Source organism: Platalea leucorodia, assembly GCF_965183815.1.
Source record: "Platalea leucorodia genome assembly, chromosome: 2".
In the NCBI taxonomy this organism is placed as follows: domain Eukaryota; kingdom Metazoa; phylum Chordata; class Aves; order Pelecaniformes; family Threskiornithidae; genus Platalea; species Platalea leucorodia.
Genome location: NC_138824.1, coordinates 71,003,586 through 71,027,982, shown reverse-complemented (window position 1 = coordinate 71,027,982; position 24,397 = coordinate 71,003,586). Strand labels below are relative to the sequence as shown.

Genomic DNA, 24,397 nt, shown 5'->3' with positions numbered 1-24,397 from the left:
TTGTCTGTTGAACTCTCCTACATAAAAACAGGCAGCAATGCACAGCCCTCCCACAGACACACTCGAAGGTCCTGAATAACCCACGACTAGCAGGGATCTTTGCACCACACTGCTCTTGTTGTCCGGTTCTTCCTGTTTAATGTGGGAAAATATCCTTTATTTGGGGGGAAGGTCAGTGGTACCATTACAGGGATGAATTGAGCTGTGTCTTCTTGTAAATGCAGCTTGCTAACTCGTTCCCATGAACATCTGGGAAAGAAAACATCTACAACTGGCTCATACTTACAGTACTTACAGTACTCAAGTGCTGTGATTGCTAACTGGCTTCTCAAGCACTGCAATTCTTCAATAAAGTTGATAAATGGTAGAAGAGTATCAACACACTTAATTCTGCGCTTATGCCTCCAGCCTCTTTGGGCGCGTCCTAAAACGGTGCCGGAAGAAGTCTGGACGTTTTTGCTAATGCATTCAATCTCTCCCTCCCTTTTTATCTAAAAGCATCTTCAACTGCTCTTCTATTCTCATTTCTGCCTTTCTGGGACAGAACTGAACACCCTGGGAAGCAGAGAAGAAAAAACTGGATTCAACTCTTAGTCCTGCAACAGTTCAACAGGCTCCATTGAACCAAGGGGAAGGTGGCATCGTGCCTCTGAGGAAAAGCACTTACTCAGATCTCCTCTAAACCCTTTTCCTTCCTTGTGAGACACCGTTTCCCCTCTACTTTCCTGTAGATCCAGATATGTGGTATTTCCAGGGGAAGCACGCACTGATCATGACTATCTTCCCAATTTAGTCTACACTGGAGCTTCTGTTGTCAAATGACATGTAGCTGCACTTGTTTTTTTACACGTGAACTTCCACCTTCAATTTCAAACTGGAATGGAACTACTTATTATACGTGCTATGCACCAAAGCTCTCCTTAAAAGAGTCTGGGTTTGAACAAATTACTGACATTAAGTCCACATTTGGGAGGGTTTTTTCAGAGGAAGAGAAGAGTTGTGGGGTTTTTTTTTGCTTTCCATTAATATATGGGGATAGAACTGATTGATAGGCAAAAAAAAGATTGCAGATTTAAAGAACACTTGATAGCGTGTGTGCCAGATGCTGATAGCTATATATAGCCACTCGAACGAGAATGACTGCAGAGAGTATCTTATTCAGGCAAATAGGAATTTGCCTGAGTAAGATCAGGGCAAAAATGAAAAAAAAAAAAAAATTCAACATTTAATCTATTGTGCATTACTTCTGCTGCAGAAGTTGTGTAAGTACTCCGTCAAGTGGAATAAGAACACGTCCTGATGATGACCTTATCTACATTTCACATGAATGTGTTCCCAAAGTTAACAGAACCAAATCTATCCTTTTTACCGTTAGACTACTAGTCATTCTTGAATACAACCTCTATTTCCTTGCTCCATAACCCTTAGAGAAGTAAGCAAAGGACAATACATAAGGCTTCTTCAATGTAATAAAAAAGCAGCATGCAGCCTATAAGATGAAATTCAGAAACAGAACTCAGATATAAAGATTATGATTTGCCATGTTAGGTTTTTCTTATTGTCTCACTCAAAAATTTTAGAAAAGAGAGGCACTTGATTTTCCTGCCTCTTTTCCTCTCTACGCTGGTATCAAATTTCTCTGCCCTTCTATCCAATACAGTGGTTTTTTACCTACAGCAGTATAATTTCTAAGTAGTTCAAAATGTGAAATAGCAGTACTTGAGATGACGAGCTATCATTTCTACGGAGCAGTATGATAATTTTGGAAGGACTGGGAGGTTGGGTATGGATTCTAATTAACACTGATGAACCTGGCTCCTAAAGATTAAATTCCCAAATGAGTAACTGCTACCTTTCTACACACAGGTCTACCCAAGTTATTCTCATTAAAACAATTAAAAAAAAATTATAAGCTTCAGTCTGTGTCATGATATTGAAGGCTTTCCAAAACTGATTAAAAATATTAAATGAGGTATTGAACTACATTAAAAATCAACCTTTTTCATGTATTGAAAAGTAATGCTCTATAATTTGTATTCAAGTGATTTTATTTCCAGTGAATAATAACTGTACTGCAGCCAACTTTGTGCCCTGTTTCTCTGAAAACCTCAAGGGATGTGCAGAAGAGGATTTTGTATCCTGCTGAAGACACACACACTTTGCGTGACATTGCCTCTTATTCTTCAGTTCTTACAGGGAGGCTTAACTTTGTTTCATTATGTGTTTATTTTTCCACTGATGGTTCCTTCAAACTGGTAAACACAAATAAAAGTGCATAGGTATCAGATATACCGATAGACTCTGGGAAGTACTATAAGCTAAATGCAAGTGCATGGAAACAGAAGACTCAACTTGAATGCATTAGACTTGCAAATCGGATTTATAAGAATATATTGTTGTTTCCTGTTTTTATAGTTTCCTATAGTCACATGATGTTCAAAATAAAACTGAAACGTCATACAGAAGTTCTCATTACTTCATGTGCCCCAACTCTACAGGAACTGGGGAAATGGTTATTTCTCACCATTCACTTCTCTTACTTGGTCAGGCTAGGCAGCTTCTCCCCTGCTTCCTGCCCCCCAATTTTTCATCCTTTGAGCCTCATGTTTTATCTCACACCTACACCCTGCACTCACATCTTCCTTCCCCTATTTGCATCTTTTTCCCTTACAGCTTCCTGCAGTTCAGTTTTCAGAACTTGTCCAGTAGAACTTGTCCAGGCCAACTGGAAAAGTATAGGCTTTGGCCCATGGTATCACTATGAACACATTTTAAGAGCCGAAAGTAGAAAAAAAATGTGTAATGACAAAATTAGGCCTGCAGACAAAAAGTGAAGGCTATAAAAGGTCCAGAGGGTGGTGGTCAGTGGCACAAAGTCCTGCTGGAGGCCACTCACTAGTGGTGTGCCCCCACAACCAATACTGAGGCCAATACTGTTTAACATCTTCATTAATGACCTGGATGATGGGGCAGAGTGCCCCCTCAGCAAGTTTGGAGATCATACAAAACTGGGAGGAGTGGCTGATACACCAGAGGGTCACGCTGTCATCCAGAGGGACTTTGACAGGCTGGAGAAATGTGCCAACAGGAACCTCAGGAAGTTCAACAAGGGGAAATGTAAACTCCTGAATAGGGGAAGGAATAACCCCAACACCAGTACAGGCTGGGGGCTGACTGGCTGGACATGAGCTCTTTAGAGAAGGACCTAGGGGTCCTGGTGGACAACAAGCTGACCACGAGCCAGCAACACCTCACAGTGCTGCCTACACTAACACCCAGAGCACACTAACTGCCCTATCATCTAGCCCATCTCAGCCACACACCTTTTATTTTAGCAGACATAAAGCTTCATTCCACCACCTGCATTCCAGATACCCTATCCCCAAGCTCTCTGCCCCTCTCCTGCTTCCCATATTCTCCTGGCTGCTCTTAGGCAGCTTTCTGCCACTCCCATTTCTGTTTCCATACAGCTTCCCAGACACTGCTGTAGCCTACTTGTCAGCCTGCTTTCCCTCATGATCATCCTATATGGCATCTCTACTCTTCCCATGGCCACTAGTGATACAAGGTCTTTCCTGGCCATCACCTTTAGCCCCACCCTGAATAAGAGGGGCCGCATTTTGCCTGCAAATGTTCACAGGACCATGACAGCTTTTGTGCTGAGAGCAGCTTAAAACTTCTGTCCCTAATAGGGGACAGTGAACATTTGATGCAAAGGAGAAGTTTTATGAGTTTGAAAGCAGAAATTTAAAAAATGCATGGAAATTCTTACAAAACTGTACTAGGAGATGTATGATACAAATAACAAGAATGGAAAAAACATTTTGAAATAAAAAGAAGTATGATTGAAAATTAAAGGGAGGGTGGATTAGGCAATACTGACTGAAAAAATTTTCAGTCTTGGTCAGTATTTCTCCCTGTAGCAATACCAGTGGGTTGCCAATTTCATCTTGTGCCACTAGGGATGGAAAATGTTAGAACAAAGGAAATGTCAGGATAAGGGAAAAAAAAGCTGGGTACTTTTATCACCAGGACTCTCAGCCCTCCAACATGAGATCTAAACATTGTCTTTCATTAGCTCCAGTTTCAAGCCCCAACAATTACAGAACCTACTATTTTTCTTCTGAGTAATTTGTCCATCATTTTTTATAATCACTTACCTCTTTTTTAACCTACCAGGCAATGTTTTTTGTCTGCCTCCTTCAACTTCAGTTAAATATTTCTATTATGTTATCAAATACTGTTTAATTAATACTGCATCCCATAAAATCTGTGAGAAGTTGGTGAACACTTTAGCAGCTACCCTGCAGTCCACTTTCTCCTTCTGTAGCCTACATTGCCATCAGTATCTAAGCGAGTTAGTTTAAAGCAATCATCTCAAATACGTCTACATGTCTAGAAACTGCAGTATAAATTTACCCTTATGCATCAGCATGGATTATGTACCACAAATGAAAGCTTTCTTTCCTGAGGTAGGCGAATTTGGAATGCAAATGGTAAATCCTGAATTTCAGACAAACAAATGATTGCCTATCAAAACTCCTTTCCAAACTAGTCCTTAGAGTATTGCATACATGTAAAGGGGGAAAATTTGAAAGATCCAGACAATTGCCACAGGCATCTTTAATTCTAACAATACTTCCCACCTGCAGATAGAAGCACAAGTCTGAAAGAGGTAATAATAGCTAAATGGAAATTAGTATCTGCCATTACCTGATCTATCTGCACAATTACAGCAGTTTGTGAATGCTAAATTTGCTTATCAAATCTGGCTTAAGAGCCTAAAACAACCCCTTTTCAGGAACAACATATCACCTACATGTTGTTTGGAACTGATGGAACTTTAACTTAGAGAAAACCCACATGGGTATAATGCCTAGAAGAGCTGAGACAAGTAATTGCTTCCAGAGAGATTTCTTTCCCAAACCGAACCAAAGGGGGAATACAAGAGTCAACACCATTTCTGAAAAACAGGCATTAAGAGGCCAGAGAACTCCACCAAAAATCAGGATTTTCCTCTCCTTTAACAATGCCAGAAACAAAAATGTTAAGACTAAAAACATCTCAAGACACACCACAGCTGTCAAATAAGAGTAAACAATCATTGTCTCTGCTCTGAGAAAGTCACAGTGATTCAGCCAAATAGAGTCGTTTAGTCCTATAAATACTATAAATTGTTTAAGTCATAGGAGCTCTACCAATTTGCACAAGAGGATGATGCAACCATCTTTGTATTGGCATACAGGCCCCAGAATACACCCCAGAAAAAAAAAAAAATCACCCTTTAGTCTGTCAAAACCAACCATTTCCTCTCCGTCCAAAAAGATCAAACAGAAAATCACAGACTGTATAAGTGATAAAGCAAGGTGTCCTACTGGCATAAACGGAATGTGAAATAAATGAACATAAAATAAGTCCAAGCAGAAATCTTTCATATCTACTGCTGATAACAGAAATGTTGACTAGAAGCTTTTTCAGACATGTTCTCATACTTGTAGCATGGCTGGGTTTCTACAGATGGTGATTCTTTAGGAAGCAAACCTCAGTCTTCTCAGAAACTGGTTTGAAACAGAAACAGATACTATGAACTAAAAGGAGAGTCTCATTGCTGTATTCTCATATATTCCACAAAATTCATATTGTTTAAGTAATTTATTTAGATTGCAAAACTACTTCGACATCACTGAGGATGGCAGAACTACTTCTGATCCCAAGCACTTCATTTAATCATTGCCAAAGAGAAAGAAGTCAGCGGAATATGAACAGGTAGAAGTAATATACCTGCCTGGCAAAAAAAAAAAAAAAAATCCAGACTTTATATGTGGACACTCAGGAAAAAAAGCCACTGAAATAATATATACTACTAGAAAATGTGCAATTGTAGGAAGTGTTATGGTCCTGAAGACAGTGAGCATTTCACTGTTGAGATATCTTTACATTACTGTGAGGCTGCTATTTGCAATATAGTATGCTAATGTTAGAAAGAAAATTCAACATGCAAACTGATATGTCAAAAATGTGTAGAGACAGATGCAATTTGCAGTTCTAAGGCATCATTCATCCATCCAAGGGGGTATGCCATAAAAAGCATAAAAACACTTACCTCTTCTTGCTTAGGAATGCTAAACTTGGCTATTTTTGACTTGGTCCTGGACGAATCAGGCTTGTTTGAAGGCACTCCCCTATACGACTTGGTAGTCTCTGCTGGTAACTTCAGCTTTGGAGACTCATCAGGAGCCTGGTCTTGACCGTCCATTGGCCTTACATAAGCTGTTGGTTTCTGCTGAACCAGACTGGGCTTTGAAGCAAGAGAGGGTGGGAAGTTTTGGACACAATGCCCGCCACCATGCTTTGCTGGCCTCTCTTGCGCTGGAGCTCCTCCTTCTGAGCCACAATTGAGCTTTGCCGGCTGCTGCACTCTGGTGACGTTGTCTCCTAGCGTGGCCCTCAGTGAGCTTTGCTGGGCAGTGTTGGAGGAGGAGGAGGAAGAGGTGGGACTCGATGCATAGCATTTTAGTTTCTCCAGACTGGATTTTTGGTTCGCCAGTTTGAAGTCTCCCTTGTGTGACTCCAGAGACCGGTGCCCGTGCTTGCTCGCTCTCTGCTGGCCATCCGAAGCGGCATTGCGCCCAGCCTTCTGCCAACCCATTGTGGTACTTTTGCTCTGCTGGGCAGGTAGGGCTGCTGGTGTGGAAGAAGTAGTGCTGGAAATGGGAGGAGGAGGTGGTGGTCTTGAGTCTGCAATAAGATGTTCATCGGGCTTGGGGAGAGACGTCTGAGGAACCCCAGGTTTTGGAACCCCAACAAGGTGGCTCTGGTTTGATCGGTCAGTTAACAAGTCTTTCATTTCATCATAGTTGCCCAACGTATTCTGGATGCGATTCGAGAGCTCGTCCCCCTTGTTAGTCTGCAAAACAAAAATAGAGTGCTCTGCAACTGTCAACGTAAGAAAAACAAAATTCCCTGCATGCTTCTGCTGAAATCCTTACTGAAGTAGCACTGCCTTATACAGCAGCGGTGTTGAGGGATGAAATCGAAAATCCTTATTGTCTCTGAAGACACTTGTCAACATCTTAAATCTACCCTGAACTGGAAAAGCTATAAAGGGCCTTAGAGTATATAAAAAAAGAAATCTATCACTGGTATCATGCTGTAGTTAAAGTATATTACCTGGAAACTAGAAAATTTATTATTGCAACTACACAGAATGGTTTGGATTAAATCTGACCATGATAAAACTTTTCCTAGAGCCCAGCGCAAGCTCTCCTTCAGCCATGAATGAAAACACTGCATTCCCAATTTCCTTCTCTGCCTGCCTAAGTTTTCACATGGCATCTGGGAAGCCACACAACATCCAGTGTAAGCACTGAATGAACTCAGTAGTCTAAGCCAACCAAATACTCCGAGGTGACTTGAAGACAGCACGTGGCAAAATGGGAAAACTACAGATGATTATGTCCCTTCTTTGAAAATACCCCGACAGGATGCTCGCTCCAGGGCACTCTCTTCTTTAAAAAAAAAAGCTGAACAGAATCCCCCAAATTCTTCATATTCAGTGCTTGCTGTGTGCAGCAAGGGGAACACAGCCACCCTCCCTCCCCTTTAAGATTAATCACTGTCTTTAAAATCATCCATTTACTTCCTGACTGAAAAGGCAGAAGCTCTACAAAGAAACAAAACAAGCAAATAAAACATCCTGGAAAAGACTGAAAACTCTTGCTTTAAAAAGTCACTGTGAGCAAAAGGGTGTATCATTAGCATTTATGCAGCAGATATTTTTCTAAACCCTGCCAAGATTCAGGCGTGTGATGTTCTTTGCTTTACATTTCCAGAGAAAGACAGTAATGAGCCAGTGGTGTTCTCCTTTCTCTCTTCCAGACGTGAAGTCTGGATGGGAAAACTCCCATTGGCTTCAGAAGGCCAAGCTTTCATCTCACGACTCTCTGTTTTAGATGAAAACAGAAAGAAGGAGAAAGAAGGAAGTGGAGAAAACCCCCTTAAAGTTACAAAAAAAAATACAAAAGGTGTAGCAGCAACATCAGCTACTCTGGAAAACTGGGAGTATTTTTGTTTTTAAGCATTCAAATAAAACTGAGTCACTCAACCAAAAATGTAAGGGAAACTCCCCTAGTTCAGAATCTTTTTTTTAGGATTTCCTATTAAAAAATCTGAATCCAAGCAAAAATGCCCTGTAAACGAGTGCAGTGATTGCCACATGCTACCTTTCAGAGGACTACAGTCGAAGCATTCCAAAGTCAGACAGTAGAAGCAGTCCTGTCTTGCTTGAAACGTGTCCCCTCAAATTTCAAGGACGCTACTTTGTAACTACATAAAATACACTACAGCTAGCTTTCTGATATGCATTTGCTACAATGCTAACAGACTTGAATATATATCAATAATATATATCAAAGGGAAGTGGGAAAGGAAAAACTCAAAAGTGTTGCATCCGAAACATTGCTTTGCAAACTTGGAATAAGATGGCTCAACCACTCCAGCCTAATTTTCTCTCTGCATATGCAGCTGTTGTTGTCACAAGGACAATAACGTGCTACGAAAAGAAATATGAAGCATTAATTCACAGACAGCAAGTGGCTTAAAAAAAAGGGCGTTCCTTCACTTCACAGGAATCACATCAATATCCTAAAGAAGAGGAAACTATCGGCGAGGCAGTGGGAAGTGGGAAGCATCACATATATCTGAAAAGAAAGAAGGTTAGAGATACACTCGTGTGTCTCCTGGGGTCAATGAAATGGCTTCTACACTTGGGCATCACCTTGACCAGCAGAATTACTTTCCAGAAGGCACAGGAAATTTTCCTTTTACCTGGTGGATCTCTTCTATGCTTCCAGTGGCTCCTCCACTTCGTGTAGATACCTTGTAGAGAGACGTGTTTCCAGCTTCTCTCTAGGGAGGGAGATCCGCCCTTGGGCCTCCACCCATCCTGATTCAGCCAGCCTGTGTGTGTGAGGTTTCCTTCCCTCCCAGGAGCACGGCGACAAGGACCACCAAATGGAACGGGGCTCCTGACACACACAAGTCTCCTACAGCACAGAGAGCTTGTGGGGCAGCTCTCCACCCAGCTGCCTCTAGGTCCATGAACATAAAAGAATTTATGTGCAAGTTTTGCCCCTGGAAAGTCCAACTTCCCTAACAGAAGGTCCATTCTTTCTGATGGCTGCTATTTGTATGGGAAGTAAATAAAAGCCTAATTTCAGATTATCTGTAGACTATCACTAGCCCAGAGAAGTCAGCAGATTTTCTTCTATATGGATGTGGTGTGAAGGTCACACAGAGACACCTCGTACTGAGAGATCCCAGATAACCACAAGAATAATTGCAGCAAACCAATCTAATGCCTGTATCATGGCACATGCTGGCAACTGGTTGGTGTTGTTTATTCCTTCTGGATACATTGCGGACAGGCTGAGGTGAGAAGATCTTGTGTTGAGTTGATCTCATCTAGAAGAGTTCACCTATATCCTTTTGGGAACCAGATGGGATCTGAGGTAACTTGTTGTGAGCTTTAGATGTAACAGTTTGTCCTATTATTTGCTCTGAAATATTGCTGGCCTTATTTAATCATTCGCATAGGGAAAACATGAGTAAGTAGGAAAAGCATTCTGTGCACATATTTCTAACTTACAGTGCTCTGATATTCTTCTGCAATGCAAGATGTATCCATGCATTTGAAGACTGCAAGATTCAACACTTCTAAAAATAAACCTGATGGTTGCATGGAAGGTCATCAGAATTTTTTTCTTCATTAAAAATACTGATATGATTAATGAGGCAAGGTATTCTGTCCAGTAAATATCCAGAATGAAACTCCTACTTTTCACCCCCTGTAAAACACATTTTAAGTAAAAGATACCGGATTTCCCGTAATCCTTCATGAAGGGTTGCTATGGATACTTTGAACAGGATAAGGGGCAACCCGAAGAGTCAGGATTTTTCAGAAAATCTGATGTTACAGGAGTAGTGATACATGTCAAGGTGAGAGAGGACATAAGATTTAAGAGATTTCCAGTCTGCCTTTGATTTTCAGATATGGCCTTCTGAATGGCAAATCCTTTGGCTTTAGCTCATGTTTCTCAAGCTGTGCAGAGGAATACTGAATTTAATCAGAGCTTGCAGTGAATGTCTGCTGTAACTTCATTCCCCTCTGGAAACACCTAAAACTTGAATACGATCTTTAAAGACAGTAAGAGTGGGCTTCAGTTTTGCTTTCACAGAAAGGTTTCCTCTTCTGCAGTCAGCCTCACTCCACGATAGGATCAAAAAGTCCAAGCCACAGCTCTGCATCCCCACACTGAAGGTTCACAAATGCTCGGATGAGTTCAGGCAGCGCAATGGTCCATTGCCAGTGTACACACGACATTCAGAGTACGCCAGTGCTGAAGTTTTGATGTCCAGTACTGTCAGAATGACTGGTCATCCCAAGCAGCTGTGACTGTCACATCAACAGAGCTGTGGGTGAGTTATACTGCTGTCCTGGGCTTTGCTTTTCTCCATGTTTCCTTGACAAAGCCAGCTGTAAGATGTATTTCTGCAACATCTTCTTTACACGCTTGTCCAAAATAGGGACATAGTGTTTAAAGACAAGAAGCATGGATGGAACCATTATTCTGATCTCTCCACTCAGTATCCTCTCTGCTTCTAGAGATGGCAAGGATTTTTCCTATTAAAGTTGATGGAATTATACCATGGTTTCATAGAGGTGCCTTCAGACATCATAGCTTAGAAACTACTGGTGTGTCCGTGATACATGAAGTCTGTGCCGTGACAGTCAGTACACTGGCACACAGGTAATATAATCAAAGTGCACAAAACATTCCAACTATACCACTTGTATAAGTGATTTGAGCTTCAGTATTACCAACTTTAGGTACCACAGACAAAATGGTACCAGGGACCCAGCAAAAGAACAGGCCCTTTTTGTGAGGGGTCTATTTGAGTGGACCTACCAAATGGAAAATTATTAAGTCCCCATTGCAGCAGAGCCCTCACGAAATGCCAAGACACAGCTGATTTAAGCTTTTCAGGCTTTTTTCCACGGATTAGCCCTTGATTGGTCTCACAGTAGACTTTTTCAAGTAGAGCCTTGAGGAGTTCAAGACATTTCCCATGGTTTCTAAACGCCTTTGTAATGAATCTGAAATTCGGGCAGCTGGAGGTCAGCTTCAAGGCAGACAGAGCTGTCTTCTATCAAGGGACATGGTTTGAAAGTGGTAGATCTTTCTTTTTTATTAGGGACTAGAAACAAACAACAATCTGGAAGAACAGCAAGCTAAAAGCTGACCCTGGAGCACAGGCAAAAACATGGAAGCACGGAAGTCAGGTGCAGAAGCCAAGTGCCCGGTCCCAAACAGGACTCCTGGAAAGAGGCACTAAAGCACCCAAAGCATCAAGGACAAGTGAGGCAACGTGGAGGGAAAGGCTTCACAACGTGGTGGTTGTAACAGTAACTTGGACATTACTGGAAGGACACAGTAGACAATACATGATGATGCTTTAATGCATGCAGGCAAAGTCACTGGGTTAGCTGGGGGAGAGGAGCAGGCCCCATGGGATACCGCTCTCTGGTCCTGCTTACAAGGGCTTGGTTTGCAGGCTTCTGCAAAGTGCAGAAGATCCTGCTTGACCCTTCTAACAGGGAGTGGGGAGAGATGGTTGTGCCTCATTACAGTACTGTTATCACGAGGAATAAAACAGGGAGTTGAGACTCATAAGTTACTTCTGCCTTTGGTGAGGGCAAAACATGTCTAGCAGACAAATTTTGTTGGTAATGCTTATAGGAAAAAAAAAAAGCAAACACCAAGATATTTCATTGCATTAACCTTGGCCAGAGCACAATGTTTACTGTATTGCTTGACCTTCACACACAATTCTAACACAATTGTTTTCTTCTAAGTGTTGCAAAAACAGGGCACCGTCACCTTCACCTCCTAGTTTTAATTCCATCTCAAATATTGTTAGGATATTTCTAGTTTATTTCATTCTCGTGTGCTGCTGAACATTGTAAGAAGCTTATATACATATAATACGTATAAAATCTGATTCTCAATGAACCGTAAATGTTCTCTGCGAATTCTGTGAGGCTAGCACTTGTGGGAGGGTGCTGAAACCTGGACAATGCCTTCTGCAGGCTGTGTTTTTGTACTGTGGGATAAATAAATAAATAAAGAGCCACCCAGGTGGGAAGCATCTACCTTGTACGGTTCACTGAAGAGGGAGTAACTCGTGTTAAACGCGCCATCCTCCTGCTGGGCCTCCTGATTTCTCCTTTCCCATTCTTTCCTTCGCAGCACGTTTCTATCCGGCTCGTAGACACTGCAGCAAAAAGAGGACTAGCTTTTTAAGAGTTAAAAGTTAGCAGGCAACATATAAACCAGTGTGAATTTAAAAGTGAAGAACTCTGGTTTGCAGACAGATGGCAAAAATAAGCAAGAACATGAATCAGATGAATGCCAGTCCAAGCAGGCTGGGAAGGCTCAGGTCTCTGGGAATGCTGGTGCTTTCTTCACACAGAGAATAGATAATTAAATTCTTACAGAAGAATAAGAAAGAAATCACAGGGCAGGATCTAGTCTGTGCAGAACTTCTCTGCTTGAAATGTGACAAAGGAAATATCTAAGCAACTTTGACAAAGACTGAAAGTACTCTTAAGGCAGATGGTAATTACAGCTATGAGTAAATAGAAATTATGAACATATTTCCACTTATGACATATCCTCTGAGTGTTGTATGAGAATGCTCCTTTTTTCACATGGATGTGTTTCTGTAGTGATTCTTTCATTAGCTAGCTCCCTAAAGAGCTGTTAAGACTACATGCTGTAGTGGTTTCCACAGTTAGGCTGCTTCTTCTGATCTCTGTTAATCAGCCAAGTCGTGAAACTACTACTGAAACAATTCCTCTTTCTGATGGATTTGACACTATCACAACTTCAGAGCATGAATAAACGAATACTGGCACAATAGTGTATGTATGGCTGGTAGAGTGTAGCTGAAGAGAGAATAAAATCACTGCATTACACAACAGTATTAATTTTTAGAAATGAACCAGCCTGGTTCCAATACAGACATCCAGAATAAAAATGGACTTTTCTGCCCTCCCCCCCCCCCCCCCCCGAATTCTAGTTTAATGCATGACAACAAAACCCAGAGAATCCTTTCCCTGAATTTCCACAGAACAGCACAGGTTTGCACATTTCAGTCTGTTATGTTTTATTCTCCTCACAAAGGAAACCAATGTGTCTAATAAGGTTTACGTGTTATTTCAGGACAATGTGACGAGTATGCTGATTGCCTATTTTGCTTAGCTCAGCTAATGCCTTTCTTCTGGCACTGTAAATCTGTAAAGCAGAAATATATATTAATGTCATGTAAGTGCACCATGTGTTAATAAGAAAAAGGTTGTCTTGCTAACCAGCTTCCCAGTTAGCAAAACGTATGTTGCATCGGCTACCCACATGACATTACCTAGTATGCCTCAGGCAAGGGAGTCAAAAGACCAACAGCTATCTTATTCTAATTCAAGACTTGAGAGAGCTGAAAATACATAGGATATGTTCGATGCTATTAGTATTTAAAAACAATGCCTTAGCAGTCACCAAAGGAACACAAAATCTTACATTTACTTGTTAATGCTGCTAACTCGAACTGGACTGCGGAGTACCCTTCTGATAGGTCTGAGGGCATCTGAGGGCAGATGCCAAACACTGAGCAGGGCTCTCAAACACAGGGGTTTATTGTGAAACACAAGGTTTCAGTACAGCAGGTTGGAGGTAACTTCCAACCACCAGTCTGTTTATTCCACTTACAGGTGGTTGAGTTTTTTTGGGTTTTATCCTGTATTTTTCATGAGCAATACATGTTATTCACGCCAACACCCTGTCTTTGAAAAGCAGTGTAATGAGGAGGCAATCATAGGGGTGGAGTTTTGGGCATGGAAAATGCCTTCCTCCAGGAAGGAGGGGATAGCCAAGGCCTCCTCACAGGGTCCCTGTGAGCAGAGATCATCTGCTGCACACGCTGCCGAGGCCAGAGGCAGAGCAGTTGTCATTTACTGCTACGTGAACAGTGGTCCTCAGTTACTACATCATGCTCTCTGAGTGGACTCACAACAGTAACAACCTCTGTGTCTAAAGTAGACTTTCTGCCACCCTGAATAATCATTGTTGGGTTGGGTGTTCCTGGAGTTGTAGGGATCTGCAACTTCATCTTCAGCCACATTTCCTCATCCAGAACCTCTTGACTCTTTGAGACGCTTTGCATTTGGACTCTAGCCTGCAGTCAAATAGAGATGGGCAGCTCCCCTGAGATTAATTATAATACTGATCTCTGCCCGGTTTCTAGGAAGTAAACAAGTGCAACCTTCTTCACTAGGCTTCACACAAATTTAAAAATGCACTGGTATGATACTCCTAAAGTGGAAGGACATTTTTATCCCTTTATTCGATGGAGACGTATCTGATGGAGACATATTTGATGAAGACATACAAGTCGTCAGATCTCTGAACCCCCTTCCCAAATGAGAAGTTCACTGTTGGCAATGCAATGCACAACCTGCAATAATTCAGAATGATTATGCAAATGGCAAAACCTTGTGACAATGCTTAATATGCCATCTATAAGCAGTAAGTTAAGAAGAGCTACAAGTTGAGAGTTGTATTCTTTTGGTAGTGCCAGATGGCAAAATCTCTGGCATTTGTGAGGCTGCTCCTTATTTGCATGAATATTGCAACAATCACATTTCCTTGAACGTAAGTCACCAAATGTATTTATTTATTTTGGTTTGAGGAGAATACTGCCAACTGCTATAATTGTCTTTATTGCAAACACTTCAGTTAATGGAAAATGATTCTTTTTAATAGGTTTTTTCCGTCTTTTTTTTTTTAATTTGTAATTTAAAACAATTCCAAATGTACATGTACCTTTTGAATCGTTTACAGTGCATGTCTTTTCCATAGCTAAGCCATGAAGAACAAGTTCATGAAAATCTCAAGATTTTTTCCTCATTGGGACATGTATGTGTATGCGGGTGGTATATGTGTGTATATATATATGTGTGTGTGTTATATGCATGCTCGCACATAAGTTTATTGATGAAGAGTTTTGCTAGTATGGGCCAAAATGTTGAAGCAGTTTTGCAAGACTTGGAAACCAAAGAACATGCAATCATTCATCTCTCAAAAGTCAGTGTCATTTATATTTGTTTCATACAGGTCAAACTCCAAAAGGATGAATTTCAATAGTTTTTAAATGGTATATTGTTATTTTTAAAATGCTGCATCTGTTTCAAATTCATGCTTAAAGGACATGAACTGAAGCATGAGTAACAAGTCAAACACTTGCAAAAGTTATATATGAATAAATGTTGTATTATAAAAATTACACTATCTCGAATTTAGCACACACTGCTTTAAAAGCACACGTTGATTTATCTCAGCCCTAAGATCTACAAAGAGACATATTAGACTTACCAATGAATTATGTCTAAATACCAGTGTCTCAGGCTCAAAGGACTTTCAGCACACCATCACCACCACACGGTCACAGCAGCCCTACCCTCTCTGCTTCTTCTAGGATACTTTGAATAATTTCACTCTCTGGTATTTTACAGATGAGAATTCCAATGGATCACCAAACTTCTCAGAGTAGGTATGTTTAATAAATTTCGATCTGTTGTGATAACTTTTGGAAGATTACCTTGGTTGCTGCCCACTCTTTGGCCGTATGGTAGGTGAGCACATCTCCCAATGAGACCAGCCTGAAGAGGAGAGCCAAGGTGCGCTGGTGCCTGATGGGAGGGCAGATGCAGCACCAGCCTCCCCAAAATACTGACAGAAATGCTCATAGCTTTCTTCATGCTACTCCTGACATCAGAAGGAACTGCTTCCTTTAGTCCTTAATTAGAAACAGACAGAGATGGCTCAGGGGACAGCCTAGGAGCAGAGCAATAACCTTGCCTGAAAAACCTGGGACTGGATTTAATCTCCTACAAAGTCCAAAGAGTTATGTAGTCTCAGGGTAGGCTGAAAGCAATCATATAAAAAGCCTAAAGTTTTAAGTGTTGAAGAGTCTCCTTTTCTTTCTTTCTTTCTTTCTTTCTTTCTTTCTTTCTTTCTTTCTTTTTTTTAAAGCACATTATTTCTGACTCAATTTACCTCCCTCAGACATCAGTGCTTGGAACAACTCATAAAAAGGTCTAATCTCCATGATGAACTGGGTGGAGACAATGCACCAAAGTATTCTCCTGTCCTTCAGTTCTAGGGAACGCCCAAGTTTTGCATTCAGAGGAAGATGTCCTTTTCCACAAACTAAAGCACTGCACCTTCACTGAGGAATTACACACCTTCGCAGACGTCTCGTGTGCATTAATGATGCTGCTTGACCTTTTCAGAAACCACAAAATTGCCACATCACCAAGGGGACATTCAGGAAGGATACCATTATTTTGCTACGAGATCACCATCCTCGTAACAGCTGGCATCTTTGAGACTGTAAAAGACACAGGTAGGTAAATTGAGGGCAAGATCGTTGGTGCTCCCCTTGCCTCGTGTCAGTTTACTTTCTGGCAAAGGAAGGGGGCAGTGACTCAGGCTGCCTTACTGGCACGACAGAGGAAGGCATTACCGTGTGTATACACAGACCTGGTGACAATTACTGAACTTGTTATAATTTACAGTAACCTGCAATCTCGCCTTTGCCCTTCCAGACCTTCCAATATCATTTTCCAGTCCAAAGATTTAGTTCATTACTCTCTGAATTGTGAGGGCTTTGCAACACCCCCTCGTACCCCCCCCCCCCCACTTCCTTCTACCTCCCCACGCACATAAATATTATATAGATTTAACAGGAGTAGCTTGTTTATTTGCAGTTAATGTTTTTGACCCAGGAGGCTGATCCCCTTCACCCCAGCAGCTACGTGCGGTGCTTTGCAGAAAACTTTCAGAACCTGAAGTCTAGACATATTAATAAGAAAAGCAGAGCTGACGCTTCATGCTAACATGCGACGATTTCTTAAATTGGCAAAACCGCAGTTCCCGCGGGCTCCTGGCAGGCCTTTGATGGGAAGACCTAGGTACCACTTGCAAGGACTGAGCTTCTTTCCCAGATTTTGTCGACTTCCCCATTTGTGCCCAAACTGACCCTTCTTCTTCCATAATCAGCTTAAGAGGCTCCATACAAAATGCTGTCAGACAGCAACACCCACTCCCAGCATCATGGAAATGGTACCATCCCCACGCTGCCAGGTGGAGTCCCTGAATATCCCCTGGGAGTGCACAGAGCTGATCATGTTCCAAACAAACAAACAAACAAACAAACAAACCCCCTAAAACGCAACGCACACCAGAAGTGACAAAAAGATACATGCGTTTCAAGAATAAAACTAGACCAGTGAACAAGTTTTCTGTGAGGACATATATATCTTTGAAATTAAATTTTAGCACACGGTCATTTCTGAATTATGAACAAAGTTGGAACTGCTTCAAAACCATGAACAACAGGCAATATTTCAAGAAAATAAATTTTTAAATGGTTTACTGATTATTCTCAACATTTTCCCACAAATTGTAATTTGGCACACAAGTCAATATACTAAATTTTAGGCTGAAGAGGGGACATTTTCATAAATATTTAATAGTCTAATTCTCCCCTGAATTACCACATTTATGCCAAAGTAGCTAAACAGAGTAACTCCAGGGAAAAACTTATACAACACAATAAAAAAAACCAGTCCAACCCTGATGCAGGACAGTGATTATGAAACTGAATTCAGAATGGAAACTGGATTCTGAATTTAAATGTGCCATCATTCCCGTATCTCTGAAATATTTTAAGACACAAAAGGACTAACCAGCCTGAAACCTGGTAAAGGCAATAGCCCCAAACATGTTTAGAAAACAGTCTTAATTCTGACAATTTATTTACAACAATTCAGGTTACTTTGCTTTCTGAATTGCTGGACTTAACATGGAAGTGCTATCATTTAATACCTATTTTCTGTTTCATTGTTCTCGTCCATGGTTTTCGCTGGCCAATTTCTTCGTACAAGTTCCATTTTCAGCTAAGTATAAACAACGCCTGTTTGGGAACTAATTGCTAATGGGTTATGGGGAGCTCTTAGAGATGGCAACCTTACATTTTTGAGCAATAAATATTTTCCCTAACAACATTTGAACTATCGGTTCGATTATAACAAAGGGGCTGCCTTTGATGAACAAGTAGCATAATCAATAAAATACCTTCCTAGGTTGCAACCGATTTTTTTAGACTTTTTATCTTAAAAAGATAAAAAACAGCAGAAGTTAATTTGAGGATTTTTACAGTATTTTTTCCCATTTACAAACAGGAATGCCGTGGGGTAAAGCAATTACTCTGATTTACTGTTTTCACTTTGATTGAACATAAAGATGTAGCAGGGTCTCAAAAAAGCAGTAACTTAACAAACTGTGCTCCTATCCACAGACAGATAAAGTACCTACTTTGCTATTTCAAAGAGTTTACCTCCAGGCAGCAGCACAGAGCAAACATCAATCAATGACATGTGTCTAAGATGAGATTGATGTTTACTCTCACAGCTTTTCATCTTACATCCAATAAATTATTTTTCCTTCACCAAAATGCCTGGTTAAATTTCATTTTTCACTTTGCAGTATCAGTTTTAAAACTTTAGCTTCCAGCAATTTTAAAGCTAGAATTCATTGACGCTTCAGCTTTTACAGCCTGTTTATGATTTGTATTAACCATGAAACACTGCCGTCCAAACATGAATATGATCGGGGGAGCTGAGCTGGGCCGGCCGCTTGCATGGTGGCAGGTGCGGGCTGGAAGGTGCGAGATTGCTTTAATTATCTGCCTGGAAATTCCGAGACCAAAACAGGGAGCTGTATTTTCAGGGGCAGATACATCGCATCCACTAAATGAATGCATATATACATATCATATCTGCAAAATCGGCAACTGAGCGTTCCAGGCAGGTCTTCTGAGGGCTCACACTGGGCAACTGGAAGGAACCAAGGAAAGACTAATTGTGGGTGCAGTTATTATCTTACAGGCGCTCACATCTGACATTCACAAAATGCGAGTGCTTCGCATGCAACCTGACTGAATTTTAAATATGTATTGAAATATTGAGAAAACCTAGGGTTGCAATTGAGACTGGGATCTAGGTTGTTGAGTCAGAGCAGTAAACATCACAACAGAGGAACATTAGAAAAAAAATCCAATTTAGTTCAACATCTGCTTGCACAAGAGCACCTCTTCCAGCTCCGCTACAGACAAAACATGCACATTTTCTTCCCTCTGTGAAGTTTTGCCCAATGAGAGAAATTGAGACATAACTCCATTTTTGTTTTAGTTTCAGGAAAAAATAACTTCATCACATTATAAAAATCTACCAGTCCATACCTATAGTATATATAGATATCAAAAAATTCACCATTCAGTATTAATGGGTAATTCTATATTCAATGCCTTACTATTTTCTTCTTGCTGTTAAGTGCTGGTGCTCTCTTTTTATAACCCTAAAACTGCTAGCAAAAATACCTAAGATGGATGAAGATCTAATAATGACACTGAGCCAAGCTAGAAACAGAACATTACAATTACTTTTGATTTTGCACTACTCTAACAATACATTGTTTGAAAGTATATCCACAAGTTACAAATTCACCACTATTAATAATCTTACACCTGGAATGGGTGTTTCTTTTTCTCCACAATCCAAAATGATATTTAAAGCCTCCAGAAATTAAATGGAGATCTTAGCTGTCAAGAAACAGATCCTCTACACGGGATAGGGGAAAGTATTCCTTTTGTATCCGCATCCATATTTTCCAAGTGGAGAGGAAAAAAAATACCAAGACTGAAGAGCACAAACCAGACAAAGAACAGTGAAGCCCTGTGATTTGATTTTGTTAATGCCACTTTTATGTTGTAATTAAAAAACAGAACAGCTGAGGGGATCAACAAGGAATCTTTTTTTCTGCCTAACCTAACACTGCTGAATTCCCTGGGCTACTACACATGGCCTTACCTAACTTGGCGATGCCTATATCTGATCCAGTTTCTTCTTACATTGCTTTCCTGCCAGAGATGTCAGACACAACGCCCCACTTGTCTGTTTTTCTCCACAATGATTTCTGCTTTCCATGGCATCCTTATGCATGGGAAACTGTTTCAGTTATCATCTGCCAAGCTTGTGTGTTTTTTTTTTTCCTTGAAACTTCTTCTTTAGGCTCTTTACAGTCATAATTAGTCAAAAATGATAGGGTTTTTTTTGATCAGCCATCCGGCTCATCTCTGTAGAGGATGTGCACACATAGGCAAATTATTCATATAGTCTTGGTGCATATCCTGAAGAGTTTACAACTGAATGTTGCAATAAACTGAACTTACTCCTATCATTGCATGATTTCTAGGGATGTTCTGAACATTTTAAATGTAAAGAAAAAAATCTGGCCTTTTAAAAATATGTTTGACGTTTTGCAGCAAGTGTTTAATACTTTATTCAAAATGTTTACTGAGCTTCTTATTGATGTGTTTGCTGAAAACTGGATTTCAGTCAATAAAGATCTTCAGTGCTAGTTTCAGTAGTAAAAAAAAATGGAAACAAGTATCCTGAAAACTGTGAAAAATTATGTTTTGCCTCTATGATCTTTTCTTGAAAAAAGGTCTTGTTCAGAAAAAAACCCACCTCCTTGCTCCCATTTTTCTCTAGCAACTTAAATAGCCTATTCTTTCCATGGGGCTTTGAACAGTGATCCATCTACCCACAGCTAATTGCAGGCTTGAGAAGTACACTGAGGTGTACTTCCCATAACACACAAGAATGGAAAGCTCTGTAACTGCAGAAAAATGTCATCAAGCAATGCAGCCTGGTGCAACTTGACTTAAAGCAGCAAAAGCAAAGACTATAATGAATCATTAAGGCCAGATCTAAGAGCACTTTGCCACTACAGAGGTAACAGCAGTGTCTAGTAGAAAACATCCCTGGCATGGCAGCAAAAGGAGCAAAACTTTACAGACGTCCATGGATGACAAAGACGAGTAGTTTTAATTTAAGTTGTTAAATGCTTTTGGTGCTGCTAAGAACCCCTATGAAACATGAGTGAAAGACAGACAGAGATTCAGTACCTAAATGTAAAGGTTGTGAAAACTCTTGCCTATATTTATATTCTGTGCACTTGGTTTTAGCTCAACATTCAAAATTATCTGATGTCCAAAGGGCACTAACATACAGCACTGAAGTACAGAACACAGGATTGCAGCCTTCTGTAGTATTGTACTCTCACGGACAGCCAAAGTACAGTATTTCATTACGAATGTGTCAGCTGTTAGTAACCATCAAACCTATGACTCATGAAAACGTCTATACATGTTTTATTAACAAAGCAACATTTCCAATTTGCTCTTACTATAATGGATAATGACTGAAGGTTCATCAGGGTTAATCAAGAAAATGATGTAAATTTTATATTGTATTATGTTTCACTTGGCTTAAAATGGAACTTGGGCGACAATCGTTTTTATGTGTTTAATCATGATTTACAGCATTATGGAAACCACACAACAGCCCCAGTGTGAAAAAAATTATGAACAAGTCAGTGCATAAGTCATCAGATTTTATGTATTCACAGAAAATAACTTCTTGGGATCTTCAGCGGCCAGTCACTGAGTTTGGTTTCTGTAGAAATAGAATCGATATGTTTTGAGATGCCTTGCTTTAATTTATCTTTCTTTCGTATTTTATAGAGAGATGGAGACCTTATTATAGCATTTAATATATTACAGAGGAGCCATCACTACATACAAGTAAGGCTGAACTGAGTTTCAAACAGATGTATGTTAGCATGTCTACAGGATAAAAATAAATTTGGATTATGTTAATAACTGCACATGCAGATAAAGCAACAAGCAAAGGAGTTAAACCTTATGCCAGCTGTACAGATACAAAAACAATCAGCCACTGTAAATGCCCAAATAATAAATCCACTGAAGTCTGTGCTTTTGCTTATATGAACACCTGAAATATAGTTCACTATACGAAGAAATTGTGATTGTTGTTAACAATAGTTTGTTTGTATCAGAGTCTGTAAGCATAAAATCTTATTATGGGGAATTATGAGGTTCCATCTTCATTCTGCTCAATTACGGTAGAACAATAGAAAATGGAATGATATATGTATACATATAAATATATATATATATATAAACCTAAACCTAAATCTAAATCTATCTATCTACCCAGTGCCTATGTAGACAGCTTGCTTTCACAGAACCAAAAGGACCACTGTAAGAAGTCTGGGTTCAAGAACCTAAGAAAGTTGTGGTTTATACACAACTTTAAGCTACAAGCAGTGAAAAAATGCTTATATAGAGGATGTTTCACTCTCACAAGAAACTAGTAGTAGCCAAACATATTGCATTGTACCATACAGCTAGCTAGCTTCTCTAAAAGACATTGTATACATTTAAACTCCAGCAAAATGCAAATTTCTTCCCAGTTCTTCCTTCTGAAAATAGAGAACGTAAACTGGACCTGAGGTTTATGCTTGACCAATTAATAGTATCACCACATGTCCTTGGGACCTGCATGAGAAAACTACACAGCACACAGAAACCATATGACTTTTAGTTTCTTTTTCATTATATCTTGCTTGTCCCATGCGGCTCTGTCATACTTTGACCTGTAGCCCCAAGAGATAGGCAATCAAAATTAGGAAGAGAAGTTAGCCAAAGCCAGCACACCCATGCTTAAAAGAGTAATTTATGTTCATACATGAATAAAAATGCATACATGTTAAAATGATGAAAAAGTTAAAACTTTGATGCCCTGTGGCTGGTGGAATTCATGTAAGCTTCTTACACATGCTAGTCCCAATCATTCTGCCTACGAAGATGACTATATCATAACTCATGCTGCCCACCTTCAGAGTTGCCCAGAGAAGCACCCATGTGCTCCCTTCCTCAAGTGACACTCAATGGGAAGTGAGGCATTTTCTCTCTCATTATAGAAAAAAAAAAAAATTGAAACAAACATATCTTTTTTTTTTTAGTTTGTGCCTCTCTTGAGACTCTGCTTCTGCTTAAGAAGAGTGGTGGTGATGTGGCCATGCCACAACTCCAAAACAAAATGTAACATGTCAGGAATACAAAACCCTAAATACAATAAAGGGCAAAATAAGCTCCTGTATTTTAACTCGCAGAAACAGCATGACTGTTTGAGTGCCTCACTTTGAAGTAGGTTAAAATTTCTTTAAATATTTCCGAATCTGGAGGAGATGACACAAAAATGACAAAAGATTACCCAGAAGCTTTAATGGTTGCGATAGATGCAAGAAGCCATTCCAAAGATGCCCGTGCAGGGACAGTGCCAGAGAGGCAGATGCTTTCCGTTGGAGGGGATCAGCCCGGTTCCAGGCCAAAGCGGGGAACCGAGTGACCTGAGGAAGTCGAATACATCGTCCCCTCGCTCTGTAACAGCTGCCTTGCCCTGACTACTTCTTCTTAGCAAATTTGAGCTTTAGCAGCAACAACAAAAGCTTATGAGAGAAATGTTTTATTTTTACCGTATATTTTATTTGAAGTCTGAGCTCATAAATGCATATTCATGTCGCAGTAAATTATAAGGATATCATTTACCTGTATAGTGTAAGGTGTAAAATTATTCAGTGTTTCATTTTGAAAGTGGTAAGAGGTATCTAAATTCTATATATTGTTGTAAAAGCATGAGGAGGGATCTAAATTGTATGTATTATTCTAAAAGCACGGGTTTGGGAGATGTCTACAACATTTCTATTTGAATCTTCCATAGCAAAGATCCCCTTTTATTATGCTAGGAAGCTTAGAAGCTTCATTTTTATTTTCAGGGTCATTTTTCCTGCAAATTTTTTAAATGTTTCAAAACATTGGACTTCAGTTTGACCTTCTCTCATTCCAGTGTTCAAGAACATCAAATTTGTGTGTCCTCCCAGAAAGCCCACTGAAGCTGGTTTCATGGGAACAACTTAGGAGGACTAAAATCCTTCTCTGACAGGTTGTGCATAAAAAATGCCAGAATTTCATTTGCTCCTGTTTCACTAGGGTAATAGAATATAACCAAAAGGAGTTAAAACATACATTTTAAAAAAAGGGGGTGGAATAAGGCATAAGGAAATTCCTCTGATTTTCCAGTTCAGAAAAGCCAACCAAATGGTGATTCTTAAGATAGGAGATCTTCTGCAATGGAAAAAAAAAATCCATACAGAAAGAACCCATCCTGCATCTTTGTGTTGGCAGATTATCAGCCTATGATCCCACCGTCCTCGGGGGATGGGAGGATTGGAATGGATAGGATTTTGAAAACAAGGCAAGCTCTGCCCTGACCACTATCGATGAAGTTCACCGA

The 24,397-nt window shown here is 40.2% G+C and overlaps 1 protein-coding gene across 1 annotated transcript in view; it reads right to left on the bottom strand.

Moving 5' to 3' along the window:
* Positions 1-24,397, bottom strand: part of AFF3 (ALF transcription elongation factor 3) — a gene marked incomplete at both ends in the record, with an annotated part of 329,270 nt that overhangs the window by 269,328 nt on the left and 35,545 nt on the right. The window contains 2 exons of the mRNA XM_082337877.1: positions 6,104-6,907; positions 12,213-12,333. Of these exons, the coding sequence (XP_082194003.1) occupies positions 6,104-6,907; positions 12,213-12,333 (925 nt within the window). The remainder of the gene's footprint in view (positions 1-6,103; positions 6,908-12,212; positions 12,334-24,397) is intronic.